The sequence below is a fragment of the Myotis davidii genome, unplaced genomic scaffold (genome assembly GCF_000327345.1).
Source record: "Myotis davidii unplaced genomic scaffold, ASM32734v1 scaffold496, whole genome shotgun sequence".
NCBI classification, from domain to species: domain Eukaryota; kingdom Metazoa; phylum Chordata; class Mammalia; order Chiroptera; family Vespertilionidae; genus Myotis; species Myotis davidii.
Genome location: NW_006289398.1, coordinates 2,580,937 through 2,599,291, shown reverse-complemented (window position 1 = coordinate 2,599,291; position 18,355 = coordinate 2,580,937). Strand labels below are relative to the sequence as shown.

At 43.1% G+C, this 18,355-nt stretch overlaps 1 protein-coding gene across 1 annotated transcript in view; it reads left to right on the top strand.

The window, feature by feature from the left end:
* Positions 1–18,355, top strand: part of SPEF2 (sperm flagellar 2) — a 127,495-nt gene that overhangs the window by 73,795 nt on the left and 35,345 nt on the right. Inside the window, exons 21-27 of the mRNA XM_006761794.2 lie at positions 1–36; positions 1,699–1,826; positions 1,910–2,048; positions 2,446–2,583; positions 6,853–7,004; positions 9,148–9,328; positions 16,476–16,623. The exon at positions 1–36 is cut by the window's left edge and continues 128 nt beyond it. Coding sequence (XP_006761857.1) covers positions 1–36; positions 1,699–1,826; positions 1,910–2,048; positions 2,446–2,583; positions 6,853–7,004; positions 9,148–9,328; positions 16,476–16,623 — 922 coding nt within the window. The remainder of the gene's footprint in view (positions 37–1,698; positions 1,827–1,909; positions 2,049–2,445; positions 2,584–6,852; positions 7,005–9,147; positions 9,329–16,475; positions 16,624–18,355) is intronic.

Below are 18,355 nucleotides of genomic sequence, written 5' to 3'. Positions count from 1 at the left end.
GAAGACTGGGTCTACGTGAGTGAACCAATTCCTGAGGTATGGCAGTTTAGATTCAAGCTAGTAGAACATATTCTGTTTATTGTCTACAGTAAGAGTCACGCCATTCCATACATGTTGATGAATATATTCATCAAAAACCTGAGATGATTTTTAAAGACTATTCATTGAGCCACATCTCATCCTTTCTCCACTCCCTCGTTACTGAGCCATGCTTTGAACCGCTGTTGAGTGCAGAAATCAGTGGAGCCAGTGGGTCCTGTGAGGACCCATTTTCTCCCCAGGGACAAGCAGAGATGCAGTTTCCTGGAAAAATGACTTCCCCAGAGCACATACCCAGCAAATTATAGCTCCTTTCCCATGTTCCCATACTAATCATAATGCTTCCAAATGAAGTTTAACCTCTGATTTCCAGAAATAGAAGAAATGTTTGGAAGCTAACTAAGCTAATAAAAGAACAGGTAGTTGTCTGGCCTGAGGACTTTACTAGTAAATGGGTGCACAATTCAGGGGAGGAGATGCCCGAGGTGAGCCCTGGAAGCACCATTCAGTTCTTTGTTCTCTGACAACCGCAAAGCCCAGTTGCCACCTGGATACATCTGATTGCCCTAATAGAGAAACCACCTTTGGAAAATCACAGATTGGCCTCTCCTTTAGCTGACCGTCTGTGCCAGGCCTTTGAGACTCAGTCATGAATTGCAGTGATTGGGGTGCTGCTGTTTTTATTGAGGTTTCCTAGGGAAATGGCTTTCCTCCCCAATTACAACATAAACTCTTTAATTCATTCGTATCAAGGGGGAAATTACCACAGAAAACATGTGAAGATGGGAACATGAAGTTATATAATTATGGATGTGTATAACTGATACCACTAAGCCAAACTATGCTACTTTTTAAAATAAACTGCGGGAAGGCAAATTTCTGCTCAGCACAAGGAAGAATTTTCTAGTAACATGAGTTGTGTGACACTGTAGGGGGGCTGCCTTAGAATGTCGTGCTTAATGCATCAGTGAGGTCCACATAGAGACTGAATAATCTATTTCTAGTATTTGGCATTTCTGAATTGAAGAGAAAATTAAGTCAAATGACCCCATGTGTGATTCCCTGAGTAATTAAATGCACAGCCAATAAGAGAATAAGTAGTACAGTAAATTTATACTGAAGATCATCAGTTTTATTTCATTTTGATTATTTCTTGGTTCTTATTTATTTGCATTATTAAAGATAACATAAAAGAAACTTCCAGTTTTCAAGGTGCACAGAACAAGATAAAATCTCTTTGATGAATTCAGAGAAATAACTCATCATCACTGTGACATGAACACTAGGTGTTCTCTATACAAGGCAATTTTCCAACTTAGGTAAAATGTGACATCTGTGACAATGCAATTCTCTCATTCATTCATTCATTCATGCATTCAATAAATGTTTCTTTGGGCACCTACTGTCCCCCAGGGATGTGGAAATTATAGGGAAAACTGTACAGTCTCAAGTAAGACAACCATTGTTCCTGGCTTTATGAGACAGGTAGTCCCAAGAATTAGCTGGGTGAGGGGAAGGAAAAAGGAGCAAGAAGTTTCACAGGGACTTTTCAAATATTAGCAGTTGCATCTTGACCTTCTTGCTTAGTATTGCTCTTTTGACTCAATTTTTCAGAATGCCACTTTGAAATGATGATTTGTATGCTTTTCCATTTAACAGGGCATGCCTTCATTTTTAGCACTTTACTGGGAACTAATAGAACGTTCCTATGCAAACTCCATCAAATTAGTCCTGAGGAACCTCCGAGAAGACCAGCACGTTGTGCTTGCTTTCTTGTATGAGATTCGGTAAGGAAAGCTGCCAAAGTTCAAATGTTGTAGTTTGCAGGCATGACACGTAAGTACCAGCTCATTCATTTCATGCCTGACAGAACAAGTTTCCAGCATTTTCTAAGGCGTCCAGATCAGAAGCAAGATTTTGTATCTCAATGGCAGGCTGATTTCAACTCTCTTCCTGAGGACTTATGGGATGATGAGGAAACAAAGGCGGAATTACACCAAAGAGTTAATGTAAGCTGCTGGGCCACACGCTCTCTTGTACTGCAGACCCCTAGCCCATACCCTTCTTGCTTCCCTGAGGTGTGAGGATGAAGAGGGAAGTGGCCTGAACACTTAGTCTCAAGAGTGGTTGTGGGAAGGCCCTCCAAGAAGGAGCAAGTTCAGTACAGAGGTGACTGAGTGAGCCATGTAGATATTTGGCGGATTAGTGCCTCAGTCAAGGGGAAAATCCAAGACAAAAACATGGGCATATGACTTGGTGTCTTTCAGACAAAATAGAAGCAACATAAATATTTGTTGAATGACGTGCATTAAGTCAACATTCTCTTTTGGGACATTTTTGAGGCAGGAAAAGGATTTGAGTTTTATTACACTGAGGTAAGAAACAGCGATGTTGCTTTCTGCCCAGGATTTACGAGACCGCCTGTGGGACATCTGTGATGCCCGGAAGGAGGAGGCCGAGCAGGAGCGGCTGGACATCATCAGCAATAGCTGGTTGCAGGACTCGACTGCAATACTGATGAACAATTTCTTCTCGCTGATGCAGGTAAGAGCGCCGGTCAGGATGGCCTCGACTCCGCCCGCCACAGCCATGTTCCTCATGTAAACAAGTCCTTTTGGAATGCATAGGCCTGTTCAGGGCTCATTTTACTCAATGCACTCTGCCCGCCCTGAGCTCCAAGCCCAGGAAGTCAGCAGAAAGAAATCATTTTGGCTCCAGCCAGACAAGCACCAGAATTGGGAGCATCTCAAGCAACTACCCACCAACCAGCTCTGCTTCCAGACCACCTAGAGCTGTGGAGGGGCCAGCGGAGACGGTGTCTCTGATGGCTGCTCCCTCGTTAGCCTCTCGCAGCGGACACCCAAAGTGGCCAGCCGAAGCCCAGGAGAGCAGATCAGAAGGATGGGCCAGATCAGCTCAGCAAGCATTTGATGCCAGAAAACAAGGTTATGCTTGGGTTGGAAAAGCAGACCATTCATGAAAACAGCCTGATTCACATATTTACAGCCTGTTGAATAGCAAGCTGCACTGAACAAGAAGTCAGACATTGATTTTTTTATTCCCTCAAACTACTATCAACAGTAAGGGAGAGAGCACAGACCACGTGTGGCCACCCAGCTCTGCCAAGGATAAGGGCATACAGTTTCTAAGACCTGGGGTGGTGTGAGGGGAACAAGTTAGTAGGCCGCCTGTGTTTTCTAATCAGCCTTGCCTACAGGGGGACTACACTATGTCCTATGCTCAAGACAGGAGGAAGTTCTGCCACTTGGACCAAGTCATCCTCAAAGGAACCGGGGGACATGCAGGAAGCAGCCGATTGATGATTCTATCTCATCATTGATGTTTCTCTCTCTCTCTCCCTCTCCCTTCCCCTCAGAAATCAATTAAAATATATTTAATAAGTAAATAAAGTAAATACACTAAGAACAAGGGAGGTTAAGAGCCTAGGGTTAGGAAGAAGCCTGTCTGAAATTTAATCTCTCTAAGGGGAATAAGAAGACTGTTGTGGTCAAGCTGTGTCTACAAGAGTGTTTTTTCCTAAGCAAATAGCAGTCAGGGCAGAGAATGGGAAGGTGGCCATTTCTAGTCTTCTGCTGATTCACTTACATGAGGACCTACTGCAAAAATGAGAATATTTAGCTGGTAATCGCCAGCGCTAAGATACAGTAGGTGTTCAATGGATGCTTTTTTAACAAATGTCTGTGAATGTCAGAACCAACCCCTGGTGCATGGCAGGTTGGACCACTGTTGGCCTGAAAAATCAGCAGAAACCTGTGAGGTTGGACCACAGTTAGCCTGGAACAACCTCACCAATGACTAACTCTGGGATCCTGATGGGACTTCCAAGGCATGGATTGTGCAAGAGATTAAAGTGATACAACCAAGCAGCTAAAGCCAGTCTGGGTAGCATTCCAGGACATGAGTTTGGGCAAGCAGAGACTGAATGTTGGAACAGGTGTTCCAAATGCTTATAGCAGAAATAGCTGAAATCCACTAGTGCAGGTAAAGGGAACAGAGAATTTTTGTGAATCATTCTCAATAGTCTGGACAATACTTGGAAATGGTATAACGCTCTCAGTGATACCTAGGTTTAAGGCTCTCTCTCTCTCCCTCTCTCTCTCTCTTTCTGAGAAACTGAGTCTACAACTAAAAGCAACTATGGGGAAAAGAGGATAGCCTGTAGCAGTGATGGCGAACCTTTGACACGCGTATCAGAGGTGACACGCGAACTCATTTTTTTGGTTGATTTTTCTTTGTTAAATGGCATTTAAATATATAAAATAAATATCAAAAATATAAGTCTTTGTTTTAATATGGTTGCAAATATCAAAAAGTTTCTATGAGTGACACGGCACCAGAGTTAAGTTAGGGTTTTTCAAAATGCTGACACGCCGAGCTCAAAAGGTTCACCATCACTGGCCTATAGGATACATTTTCTACCAAATAAATTTTAGAGAACGCTATCCTAGGTCATTTCTAAGAGTCCTGTCACTAAGATTTTAGGACAAGAGAAATAATAAGAAAGCATTATTTACTAGTTATCATGGTGAAGGGAGTCTTGTTCAATTCTGCTTATATGAGAATCCTGTATACAGAATGGCATCTTACTCATGGTTAGCTATAGCTGTATCAAATTCTGCCCTCTTATATAAAATAACAAAACAATGTTAGCCTAGAGCTTTGATACCAGCACTGTGCCAAATACCAATGGTGTAAAATAGGATCCACTAAACTTAGTCATAATGAAAGAGTTCAGTTCTCTAAGCTAAAGAGGAAATAATTTCCCGGTCTCTCAATTTATTTACCAAATAATGTAATGCTATAGTTTAATGATTAATGATTTTTATAACCTCACAACACATTTCTTCACTTCCCCAACATTATTTGCCAATACCCATTTTGTACATGGGTTGACCTTTGCATGCTGCTCAGTGCCGGGGGTTTTGTGGAGGTTCACGTGAGTATAGTTTACAAGACTCATTTTCTCACCACTGTTTCGGCAAATCTAAGCACGACAGGTATAAACAATTAGTGCCAAACTGTGAAATTTAGTCCCTATGCGGATATTTTAAAACTCAATTGGGTTTCTTGGCAAGGAAAATGTTTCGTTTTCCTAATCATTTCAAAATGCTAGTTTGAAGTTACTTAAATATATATTTATGTTGAAAATCCAAGAGTAATTCAAGTGTGTCCATAATTTAAAACAACATATGAATGGTAATTCTATTGTATAACATAGATTCGAATGAACCAAATGAATTTCTTCTTCTTTCGTGGTTTTAGCTAGAAAAGTTTGCTACTGCAGGGGACAGCTTTTCAGAAGCAATTTGGCTTAGCTCTGGGGGATCAAAACATACTTATTGAAACCGGACTTGTCTTTTGTTATGGACGACAATGCAGAGCAGACATGCATTTGTTCCCAACTGAATACGAATTGTACCAGACAGTCTCTTGAACGCTGTTGTCTTATGAAATAACTGACAACATTAATTGCTTGGTAACTATGGGGATCCCTTCAGGAACACCCTCGGGTCAGTTGCAGCTAAGGGCTTTGAACACTAGGCCAGCTCCATTCCTTTTAGGAGAGAGGCCTTCTGTGGGCTATCTGGAGCTCATCTGCATGCGAGCTTCAGTAGTTAAACCCTCAGGTACCTGTTTAAGTAGCCCCACCAACTAAAGCCGCGTTTACACAACCAAAGAGAAGCACAGATGCACCGACAAGACTGACACCTAATGGCAGCAAAGGTGGGAAAACTCACGTGTGTCTTGCTGCAAAGGGAAATGACGTGGCTGGCAGGGAGCCGCTGGTGAATAACTGATGCTCGTCTCGTCACCAGCTCCTCTGTGCTTCTCCGTTCCCCTCAAGGCACCTACTGGCAAGGCCAGCAGAGGGTGTGGCTGGGAGCAGGGAGGAGTGATCTTACCCTACATATTGAGCAAGGATGGACCTGTGACAAGAGAACTGCCCATCATCACTTTACTTTCCTGATTATCCTCTTTCCACAACTAGAGGACCAAGCCTAGTCTTAGTTTGTATTTCAGTTGTTTTTATTTGTATTTTACATTTATATTTATAATAGTTTTAGTATCTCTCGAATCAACTAACATGTGACCTATGACAGAAGACACTCAAAATGTTTATTAATATATTGATTGCTTGAAGACAGGGCACAGAAAGAATTCTTAATGTCAAAGTAATGAATAATATACACTACACTACATCAGACATCATGCAATCTTTTGTCACAATATTAAGAGGCATAGAAATATTCTTTTTTTAGTGGACTAATCTATAATAATGAAAGCGTAATATGCTAATTAGACCGGACATCCTTCCGGATGACCTTCTGAATGAAGCTGGGGCTGTGAGAGAAGCCCAGGTCCCGGGTGCCAGCCAGCAGCTGGAGGGAAACCCGGGCCCCGGCTGCCAGAGGGAAGCCAGTGCCAGCAGCCAGGGGAAGGAAGGCCTACTCTTGCACAAATTTCGTGCATCGGGCCTCTAGTACTCAGTAAGTACAGAAAATGCAAAGTCACCAGTTTTCTTCAACTTTTATAAAATTTTACACATACACATGTAGCCAGTTCTCTTTCTTAATTTCCAGAAAATTGATTTCAACCTAAATGCTTTATTTTTGTTGTTGTTGTTTTATTTTTATTTTTTTAATTGTTTTATTGCTTAAAGTATTGCAAAGAGTATTACATATGTCTCCTTTTTTTCCTGCCCTTGCTCACAGAGCTTATATAGAAAGTATGCACAGATCAGCTTGGGTTTTTTTGTGTGGGGCAGTATTGACATTATATTTGCTATTAAAGGCAGAACTGAACCGTTTTCAAGACACAAGGAGACTCCTTCAAGATTATTACAAGGGAATGGAAGGCAAAATCCCAATAGAAGACAATAAGAAATTTACTCGCCTCCCATTGGTCCAACTGGATAATAGAGAGATTTTGGAAAGCCCATTTAGGTAAGACAGATTATTATGTCACACTGTAATTTGTCTGAACATAACACTTTAAGACTTTAAATCAAATACCACTTATAAAAACGACTCCCCTGTATCTGTAAATCCAAAGTCCAAGAAAGCTCTAAAAACTGAACATTTTTTTCTAACTTCAACTTAGGACTATTGATATGCATTATTTATCCGACTAATGGTGAATATTTACTCATTTTTGCTGCAGAGGTAGCGTGTGTTTTGTTATAGAATGTTTCCACAGACTCTGCTACGAATAATAGAAATGATATAGTGTGTATGAACTCTGAATTCTGAAACCAAAGGGTTTCTAGTAAGGGATTGTGAGCCTCTGCCACTTCATCGAAATCTCGGGCTGTTCTGTGTGTCTGTGTGTATGTATCATATTATGTACATGAAAATGGAAGGGGTTATGAGTCTTCTTTTAAAGGTGAGAAAATTGAGAAACAGTAAAAACCCAGTCATCTGTGATTATGATGTTAATAAAAGACATTAATTGTCTAATATCGGATTCCTGCCAGTGAGAAAACTAAGTTGGTGGTAAGGGTGGGACAAAAAATATATTTTCAGCCTAACACTTGTGTGAAATACAAGTTTTATAAAAAATATTTTATAGACCAAATAGGTGGGGACCGGGAGGGACAAGATCCCAAACCCTGAGAAACCATGAACAGACAGCAAAATGTCTTTAAGCCCTAGCCGGTTTGGCTCAGTGGATAGGGCAACGGCTTGTAGACCTAAAGGTCCCGGGTTCGATTCCAGTCAAAGGCACATACCTTCATTGCAGGCTTCTCCCCAGCCAGGGCCCTGGTCAGGGCGTGTGCATGAGGCAACTAATCAATGTGTTTCTCTCACATCAATATTTCTCTCTGTCTTTCCCTCTCTCTTCCACTCTCTCTAAAAATCAATGGGAAGATGTCCTCAGGCGGGGATTAACAACACAGAAACAACAAGGCCAGATAATTGTTTGCTGGGGCTCACAGTCTGCCGTCTGCATCACTGCTCTGCCCCCAGCAGCTGGACTGCCAAACCCAATGCCTGTTCTCCTTTCGCTCCTGACTCCCCTCCACAGGCCTCAGCAAAGGCACCCTCGGAGCGCCTCTCTCCCCACCCCTTGCCCAGGCCAAAAGCTCTGCTCACTCTGTCACCCAGAGGACCCCAGGCCCAGGAGCATCCTGCCTGAGGCTCTCTCCTGCCTCTGTTGGTCTTTGAGATCCTGGGACGCTGAGGTGATGGACTGTTCCCCTGCGGCTCTGAATGTGCTACATGGAAGCCATAGGGTTACCGGAAGGGAGAGGGAGATGTAGCTCCATGTTCCCACATCACTTTACAGAACAGGAGACAGCCTTGGCCATGCTAGTGCAAGAGTGGGGAGGCTGCCCTAACCAGTTTGGCTCAGTGGATAGAGCGTCGGCCTGCGGACTGAAGGGTCCCAGGTTCGATTCCGGTCAAGGGCATGTACCGTGGTTGCATGCACATTCTTAGTAAGGGGTGTGCAGGAGGCAGCTGATCATGTTTCTCTCTCATCGATATTTCTAACTCTCTATCCTTCTCCTTTCCTCTCTGTAAAAAATCAATTTTAAAAAAAAGCTGCTCAACTTAAAAAAAAAAAGAGTGGGGAGGCTGCTGGAATTCCTCCCCACTCACCGCTAGAACGTGGCTGCCCCCTGGAACCCCTTGCAGCCCCACCACCCCTGCCACACCCTGCTTTCTAACCATCCGCCTCAGAAAGCCAGATGCGAGTCAGCTGAAAGACGTGAGGCCCGTTCCACATGGTTCGCTGTTTCCTGTGGGTGATTTGCTCCTGGTTGGAAGTAGATGCCCTGGATAAATTTCAAAGTTGCATTTCACTGCCATCGTTTAATTCCCCTCCTCGCAATTACTAAGAACACACCCTGAAAATTAAGTCTTGTCATCGTTTGTTTCCAGTTTCCTCTTGTTTTCCTTTTTAAGACGTTCTAGACCACAAAGATGTGAATGCAGTCTTTTGTCGTCTTTTCTGTATTTAAAGAGCTCTACCAGGAAAACTTTGAAAGTGGAGATGTAAAGCAAGACAACAAAATTCACAGAGTAACATAGGAATGGAAAATAAAACTCTATTAAAGTCTTTATATTTTTTGTTTGTTTTCCAAAGAATTCCTCTAGTTTCTCGAGTATCCATTTCTACGGACGTACCTATATCCAAACCAAAAGCAAAAGCCATCCTGAAGGGCAAGACTGATTACTCGCTAGAGAAAGTAGAGTTTAACTTCGAGACAGATGAGAAGTTGATAATGGACACCTGGCAGCAGGCTTCCTCAGCGATATCCCACATGGTAAGCTGTGCTTGTTTACATATTTCAGTAACACCCACTCATTAAATGCCAATATTGGTCGTTATGAATAAAAAATTTACACCAGGTTTGCAAGCATTGTATACAATATCTCCACTTTTTCTTCTGAAAGAAATATAAAATGAAACAATTAAAACAGCAAATATACATGCTCAAAAAAGGAATGAACCAACATTTAGGTGTTTTTTTTTTTATGCTGAGCCAGGCAGGGTTCCAAGTACAGCGCCCATCAGAAGTGTCAATGAAGTGGGTCAAGTGTGAGGCAGTAGGGAAGGGTGGGACTACGGCCAAGTGGAAATCACACCTTTGTCTCAAGAGGCCTGGGCTACTCGGTCCGAACCAACTTTCCATTGAAGGATGATGACCAGATTTTCAATTTTACAAGAAGAGTTAGAAATTCATATTTTTATATGACACCTACTGATGTTAACATGTTAGAAATTAAGTCAAATTTTTAAAGATTTACAGAGACAAGCAAAATACACATCTGCCCATTAGGCCCCTAGTTTATCACCTCTGCTAGGCATTTTATACAAGTAACCTTTGGGATAAGTATTATTATCCTCTTTACATTGAAAAACCAAGGTCTAGTGAGATCAAGAAACTTGCCCAAGGTCACTCATCAGGTAAGTGTCAAAATGAGATTTGATTCTGGGTCTGTATGACATCAGAGTTCATGTCCTCTTCTCCTTCCCTGGGAGGTAAAGTAATGATAGTCCTGCCTGCACTGAGCCTGCACCCAATCAAAGGAGAAAGGAAGAGCATACAGGTCACGGTAATCTAGTTCGGGGCTGCGACCCCTACAGAAGGCACACATGAAGTTTAACTCAGTCGACATTGTTCCCTCATCCTCCAGCCCTGGGCCCACCGATGCAGTTTCCATCTTCGTTCTGTGCCAAACCTTCTCTGATTTTCCCTGAAATAGCCCATTCCAACAGAAAGCAGTGCCAACTTTCCAAAAGATTTTGTGGAAGAGGTAGAAGAGGATCTTGCATGACAGTCTCTCTTGGCGAGCGGTCATTGCTTCCGGTTGGGCATTTTCTGAGTCCCTCCTGGCCAGTCTGCCCCCTGGGTTCTTTTCTCCGGCCCTTGTCCCACAGCAGCCTCAGTGTCACCCTTCTGTCCCCTGCCCCCCTCTTTTGTTCTCCTACTCTTTCCTGCCTCTCAAAAGGGGTTGTAAACTCTTGCCATCGTCTTGCTTCTTTTTAAAACCACTCAGTGTGCATTTTGACACACATAAGAAAGGTACATGAACTATAATTGCATGTCCAGATTACATACTCCTGGGACGCCCAATGGGGAGAAAGGAGAAGGTCTACACCCGCCAAGTCCTTCATGTGCCTCTTCCCAGCCCTCACCCCTTCATCCCTGCCAACAGGAGCCTCCGTGCTGCCTGCTTCGCAATCATTTCCTTGATTTTCTTTTATCCCCCAAGTCTATACTTCTAAGCAGCATAGTTTAGCTTGGCTTGCTTTTGAGCTTTAAATAAACGGACTCCTACCTTCTGCCTCTTTGTGTCTTCTTTTGCTCAAAAGTATTTGTGATATTCAGCCCATCCTGTTAAGCATGGCTGTATTCTGTTCAGCGCCGTCACTGTATAGCATTGCATTATCCAAGTAGATCACAGTTTAACCAGATACACATGTGGGCCCCCTTTTGGATGTCATTGTGGCTACTGCTGCTGTGAACATTCTTGACCTTGTCCCCTAATGTGCATGTGCACCCATCATTGTGAGGCACGTGTCTGGGCAGAAGTGCTATCTTCCATGTCAGTGGTACACATAGTGCTTCCGCTTTCAGAGGCAATGCTAGCGCCTTTCCCCATTTTCCTGCAGAATCATCCTTGCCACCACATATCACAAATTATGTCAACTGCATTGCTCTTTCTGCCTATCCTTGTACCCAAACCACACGATATTGTACACTGATTTGTTATCTGGATGAGCAGATCTTCCCACCTTGCCATCATTAGTCAAGAGCATTTTGGCTTCGCTACGCTTTCTGCCTTTCCATACAAGTTTTCACATCTGCTTGTCAAGAGTTAGGAAAATGTTGGCTGTAGCTATTTTTTTCATAGTACTTATCAGGCTATGAAACTTTTTCATTTCTAGCTTACTATGAAGGTTTTTAAATGAATTGTGCTAGTTAATGCTTTTTCTGCATCTATCGAGATGATCATGTGACTTTTTTCTCCATTTTATGCTAATGTGAAATACGTTGATCAATTTTATAATGTTAAACTGACATCGCATCCCTGGAATAAGTCCAGCATTATAATGAAGCCTCGCCCTTCTTGCACATTGCTGAATTTGTCTTCCTAATAACCTGTTTTGGATTTTTAAATTTTTGAACAAGTCATTTCAGCATCCAGGTAATACTAGCCTCATAAGTTGAGCTGGGATATAGCTTTTTTAAGAATTTTTTCTTCTTGAAATGTTTGGTAGCATTTGCCAAGAGGACACCTAGGCTTATAGGAAGTTTGTAGAAAGTTTGTATGAAGAGTTTCTGTTGCTCCCTCCACACAGGGATTCATTTTCTTAAATAGATATAGGGTAATTTCTATTTTTGCGTCTTCTTGGGAAAAAACCTGGGTTGGTTTTGGTAAGTTTTGTGTTGCTAGAAATTTTTCCATTTCTACATTTTCAAAAGTATTAGCATGAAGTTCTTTAAAATATATTTTTATGTTTGTGTTACTATAACACAGTATATTATCTATTTGATAATATCTTTGTGCCTTCCCCCTTCCTTGATCAGCTTACCCAGAACTTTATCAATTATATCAGTCTTTTCAAAGAACTAACTTCCAACTTCATTAATTCATTTTACAGTGTATTCTTTTCCCTTAACTTTATTTTTTTCCTCATTATTGTTAAGGGGATTGTTTTCCCATTCAAACCCTCTAGTAAATTGACTAGCTATCGCACCCTATATTTTCAGTGGGCATTCACCATTTCAATGCCTTGGCTAATGCCGTTTCTCTTTCCTAGACTTTGTTTTTCCTTCCTTTTTTCACATAAATTCTACACTTTAAGTCGTCAGCACTAGTTATACGTTGATTCCTGGCCAGTTGGTTGCCTGTTTTCAGAAGTCCTAGTCTTCTATGACCTGTGCTCTTCCAACTCTTTTAACAGTTATTGCCTCTCCCATTCATTTGGCTCTTATTATCTAGATCAGTGATGGCGAACCTATGACACACGTGTCAGAGGTGACACGTGAACTCATTTTTTTGGTTGATTTTTCTTTGTTAAATGGCATTTAAATACATAAAATAAATATCAAAAATATAAGTCTTTGTTTTACTATGGTTTCAAATATTAAAAAAAATTCTATATGTGGCACGGCACCAGAGTTAAGTTAGGGTTTTTCAAAATGCTGACACGCCAAGCTCAAAAGGTTCGCCATCACTGCTCTAGATCATTGTTTTAATTTTTATTTTTTTATTTTCTTGAATACTAACTAGATTCTAAACTGTTATATACCCTACACCCAGATAATGCCCACATCTAACATGGCACTAAGCCCTATATGCTGCTGTTTCCATACTGATAACGCGGATGTTAATATTAGTGATCCTGGCAATAACAGTGGTGATCACCACAAAAACCACAAAAGCTATCAAGCACCAGAGAGTAGGAAACCAGAGCTAGGAGTTCTAGGAAAAAAAAGTATGAATTATTATTTTTATTGCTAATGAAGCTGCATAAACATAATTTGCAAGTCTTGTGAGTCCCATTAAAGTTACCTGGGGGAAATGACATTTTAAAATATGACACGTAGACATTTGACATTTGTAAAACACTGTTAGAGAATATGCTACAGTACAAAGAGCACTGGCTACCCGTCTTGATGAAGCCATGTGATTTTAGGAAAGTCTGAGCCTTCTATTCCTTCAGTGTATAACATGGAAGACATCCTACCTACCTTCTCTTTCTCGGATGGTTGAAAAGATTTCATGAAATAATATATATGAAAGTGTTTTGGAAATTTTAAGTGTAACAGATCATTTTGTTAAGATATTCAAAATTGGACTACGTTCCTTGTGGAGCTTTAAAAAACACATAGAAAGCATAGGAGAAAGGATTGTTTGCGAATTAATATTATTCATAATTATTGTTTCTAAGAGGCATGTATGACTTTGATGTCACATGACCTTAAGGCGACTGTGAGTTCCTCAAGGAAAGGAGAGGTTTGCTGAGATGAAGAGAAACAGAGTTTCCTGAGTCGAGGAAGCTAAGAAGCAGCAGTGAGGTGAGCCTGCAGGCCAGGCCCTCCTCACACGCACTGCACCTTCCTGGGCGACGTCTGGTCTTCGAGTAGAATGGAGATCAGGATTCAAGTGTCCAGGAGCCCAGCCATACAGGGCATGTGCTTCCCAAAACTACTTGGGGAGCATGGAAAGTTCTAACCCATTTTCTGCATAAAACAAAGATATGCATAAAATACATAGACAGATACAGTCTCTCCTGCAGTATTAAAACGTCATGGAGGGAGGGGTGTAAAGGGAAAACTATTTCTAAAAATCCAAAGGGAATAGCCCTGGCCAGTGTGGCTCGGAGAGGAGACAGTTCCAGGCAATTCAGTTAACTGTTGCAGGGAAAACAATACCAGCTGAGATTAGTGCCCTGAAACGAGAACACTGTAACACGGGCTTTCTTCGATGCAGCAGTCTTACCAGGAGCTGTTCGTTTAGCATGCTGTGCTAATTTTTAGGAAAATTTCCTTCTAATTAGCAGGTATGCAATGATTTCGATACAACAAGTCCTATTTAATGCCCACGATGCCATGCCAAGGCATTATTTCCAGAGTTTCTTCAGCCTTACAAGCTAGACTGCTGAATAGATTGTGAATTATGTGGTTTGTATTTTTGGTTTTGTGTGTGTGTGTGTGTGTGTGTGTTGTTGTTGTTGTTTTTTGAGAAAGACCCAAGGGTCTTTGAAAGACGTGAGTAGAAAAATTAAGATGATGATAATTACCATCATCATCATCACCACCAATACAAGGTTGTTGACAAGGGAGAAAAATCCAATTTTAAAGGAAATTGCTAACTTGGTGCTTTGCAAGAACAGATTCAAAAATGAATTGCTTGCAATTTAGGGTGGAATGTTAACAAGCCTGCATTCAGCTTTTACCAAGAATTTGGAAGTACAGTATATATCATGAAGTCCATTTTTATCAAAAGAACATCTGATTTAAAAACATACCTGCTTGCTCTTTGAAACCTTTCTGTATCCCTCCAAGGTTCTGCTGATACTGAAGAAGCTATGGGTGTATTCTGTGGAATATGATTATCTTAAAAGAAATTCCATCAACTAACAAGCATTTTCTGGCCACCCCTTCTGAGCGCAGCACAGTGCCGGAGGGAGAATGCCAAGAAGTAGGACTAGCCCAGCTCTCAGGAGCCTCCCAGCCCCTGCGGAGGGTGGGGTGACACTTGGCGCTCATGGACCAGCTGGGGACAGTTATATGCCAAGCCATAGGGTGTGGAGTGCAGCAGGGATTTGGAGAAGGCCGGAATAGACTGGTCTATCTGGCCCCCATGACTAAGCTTCTTTGAGGATAGTGATTGTGCCTTATCTCTCTATTCACCTCCATCCAACTTCTTCTTTCTCCTTCTGGCCCCTCACCCAATAACCCCCACCACCCACCCGCAGCAACAATGTCAGGTTTGGACACGCTAAGCACTTTAGTAAACAAATGAATTCCCTTGGACCGCCATCTCCTCACCAGTTGCCTTCTTAAGATTTTAAACTTGAACCACATGTGGCTCCTGCCTCTAGGGCGTCTTTCCTCAGCTCTCATTTCTCAGGGTGACACCCAGAAATGCCCTCTCACCTCTCCAGGGCCCCTTGGACTCCTTTAAAAAGGTCCGATCTTCCTAACTGTAGGCACAGCCCCAGCTGTCCAAGCCGTGAGACAAGCTTTTCCCGCTGCCGGAAGCACGGTGCCAGCCTGAGAGGACAGGTGAGCGGGTCCTGGCAGCGCCCGGCCCTCGCCATTCACCAGCCAGTGTGGGGTGGCCACACAACAAACCTCTCAAAGCCGGTACGTGTGAGAATGAAAGGAGAGGTTTGCTAAGATGAGGAGAAACTGAGAGTTTCCTGAGTCGAGGAAGCTAAGAAGCAGCAGTGAGGTGAGCCTGCAGGCCAGGCCCTCCTCACACGCACTGCACCTTCCTGGGCGACGTCTGGTCTTCGAGTAGAATGGAGATCAGGATTCAAGTGTCCAGGAGCCCAGCCATACAGGGCATGTGCTTCCCAAAACTACTTGGGGAGCATGGAAAGTTCTTACCCATTTTCTGCATAAAACAAAGATATGCATAAAATACATAGGCAGATACAATCTCTCCTGCAGTATTAAAACATCATGGAGGGAGGGGTGTGATGGGAAAACTATTTCTAAAAATCCAAAGGGAGTAGCCCTGGCCAGTGTGGCTCAGTTGGTTGGGCACCATCCCGTGCACAGAAAGGTTGCTGGTTCAATTCCCAGTCAGGGTACATGCCCAGGGTTGCAGGCTCAATTGCCAGTAGGAGGCATGCAGAAGGCAGCCAAATGATGTTTTGATTTCACATTGATGGTCCTCTCTCTCTCTCTCCTCTCTCTCTCTCTCTCTCTCTCTCTTTCTCTACCCCCCCCTTCCCTTCGTCTCTCTATAAAAGTCAATTTAAAAATCTTAAAAAAAAATTCCAAAGGGGGTCAATAATAATAACAAAATGTATATTGAGAGACCCTGATATAGGGGAATGCCCCTGATGGAAGGCCAAGAAATACTAGGAACTTGGGAGGACACGGGTAGTTAGGTCCATAGGGTCTGAGATGTTTTTCAAAGGGGACTTTTGCATAACCAGGGAGCTGTCATGGTCTGGAGGCGGCAATGAGGAGACGTAGGATGCATCCCCTGCAGGCAGGGCTTGGGAAGGTGAGCGGCCTCCACAGCTGGCCACAGGGAGCTGCCTCTCGGGACCTGGCCAGGTTTCCATCAATTAGAAGGCCGCAGCGCGCGCGCTGGAAAGCCTGAACACAGGCCATGGTGGTTTGTGGTGGCTTCAGTGGAACCGCCTGAGGACGAAAGCTGAAAGGTTACCATATTTCACAACGTTGCCCTCACTGGAATATTGCTCTCTCCAACCAGGTGGCTGCTGAAATTCATCAGAGGCTCCTGGACGAGGAGAAAGAAAACCAGCCAGCAGAAACCAAAGAAAAATCTCCTCAGACGAACGCTAACAAAAAAGTCAAAAAGGAGCCGCCCAAGAAAAAACTTTCATTAAAAAAAGAGAAAGGTATTCACGGTTCGGGCATCCAGAACTGTGGCTGCTTAAGCCTCACATGGTGGAAACCCAGCATTTAACCACGCACATAGCCTCTAAGCGGCTGAATGAGGTCCATTAGGTTTAACTTAGAGACCCAGGCTCCTGGGAACTGAGGTACCGGTTGGTAAATCATACTGAGTGCCAGTCCTGCCTAACTTGTTTATCCAAGCAGCCATGCATATCCAGGGTAGAATTAACCGCAGCGGCCGTTTTGAACATGCTAGCAGAACTCCAAGATGACACTCTGGGATGTGAAAAATGTGTGCCAAGCGGCTGACACTCGCTGCAGTAACCAAGAGAAAGTGAAAAGCTTTCTGTGTATGTGCCTTTAAGGTTTAATTCAGGTTTCAGGTTTTTTTCAAGCGAGTCCTTCTCTCCTCGAGGCCTCCTGGAGAGTCAAGAGGAAAGAAAACTTGGGTAGCCCCTTAACCTTGGGGATGAGCCCGGCCACAGCATTACCTCCCCTCTGAATGCTTCCCCGTGTACCCTTCTGCAGGGACGTGGGGCAAGAGAGGAGGAGACGGAAGCGCATGCGCACAGTCACTCCACTCAGCAGTTGCTCATAATGTGCGTTAGGCACCCGCTATGTGAACACACTCCGATGGGTGCTGGGGACACAACAGTGAATTCTAGAGAAACCAGAGCATGGCCCCTAGCCGATGGGACTGGAGTCTAGCAGCAGAGATGGGCATTTGGCATCTCATTGTTCTTCGGGAGGGAGGTACAAGGTCCCCCCACTCCATCTGAGGGGCAAGGAAACACTTCCCAGTGGAGTCCATTTAAGCAGCCATGGGCGGGAGGGAGGGGTGTGGGTGGTGACACTTGATACAAATGGAAGAGTAGCACCATGATAAAGGACACACCCGTTCATCTCAGATGATGAAAAGAGAAGATATAAGCAACACTTGAAGGAAATGCTTCAAATTACTCTCATGGAATCACTAGTCACATCCCGTCTCTTCATTTCACAGATGATAAAACAGAAATGCAGATGAAGCAGCTCTCTTTCACCGGTAACTTATACATAGACCCACTGTTGTTATCAATACATCTTATTACAATTTCTTTGTTTACACTTATGTCTTCTTCAAAAGATTTAAACCCCTTGCGGGAGGTCCTCCAAGAACTACTTACTGCACTTAGTAGAATTATGTAAACTGGGCCCACAGCTAAGAATCTCACTGTTAAATTCTCCCATACTGACAAACTCTCAGGTTCTAATGTTCTTATGCAATCACTGAAGTACTTGTAGTTAAGTGACAGTTGCAAGGTAATTAAGTAGACTACAGATTCTTGACCATGAGCTACCTTTCAGCCACATGATCCTCTGGTCTTTTCTTGACGAAGACCATGGAAACACTTGGCTAATGTAAGTAACCCTTACAGAGTTGTTCTTCTACAGGTGGCTCATGGCATCCATGGTGCACTGAGGTTTGCCTATTTCTGTCCCCATACTCTGAATTGCAACCTCTTTGGAGTTGGTCCGTAACCATGTCTGCACTTGCTGCACAACCTCATTTTCCCACGATGCCACACAAATAGGGCATTTTTATCTGTGTCCAGCCCAGATGCCACGTGGAGAGTTCTCAGGGAGATACTATCAATATTTCACACTCACACTCCCAGGACCAGGGTTTTCTCCTATCTAAGTCACAGCAGCGGTTCTCAACCTGTGGGTCGCGACCATTGGAACACACAAACA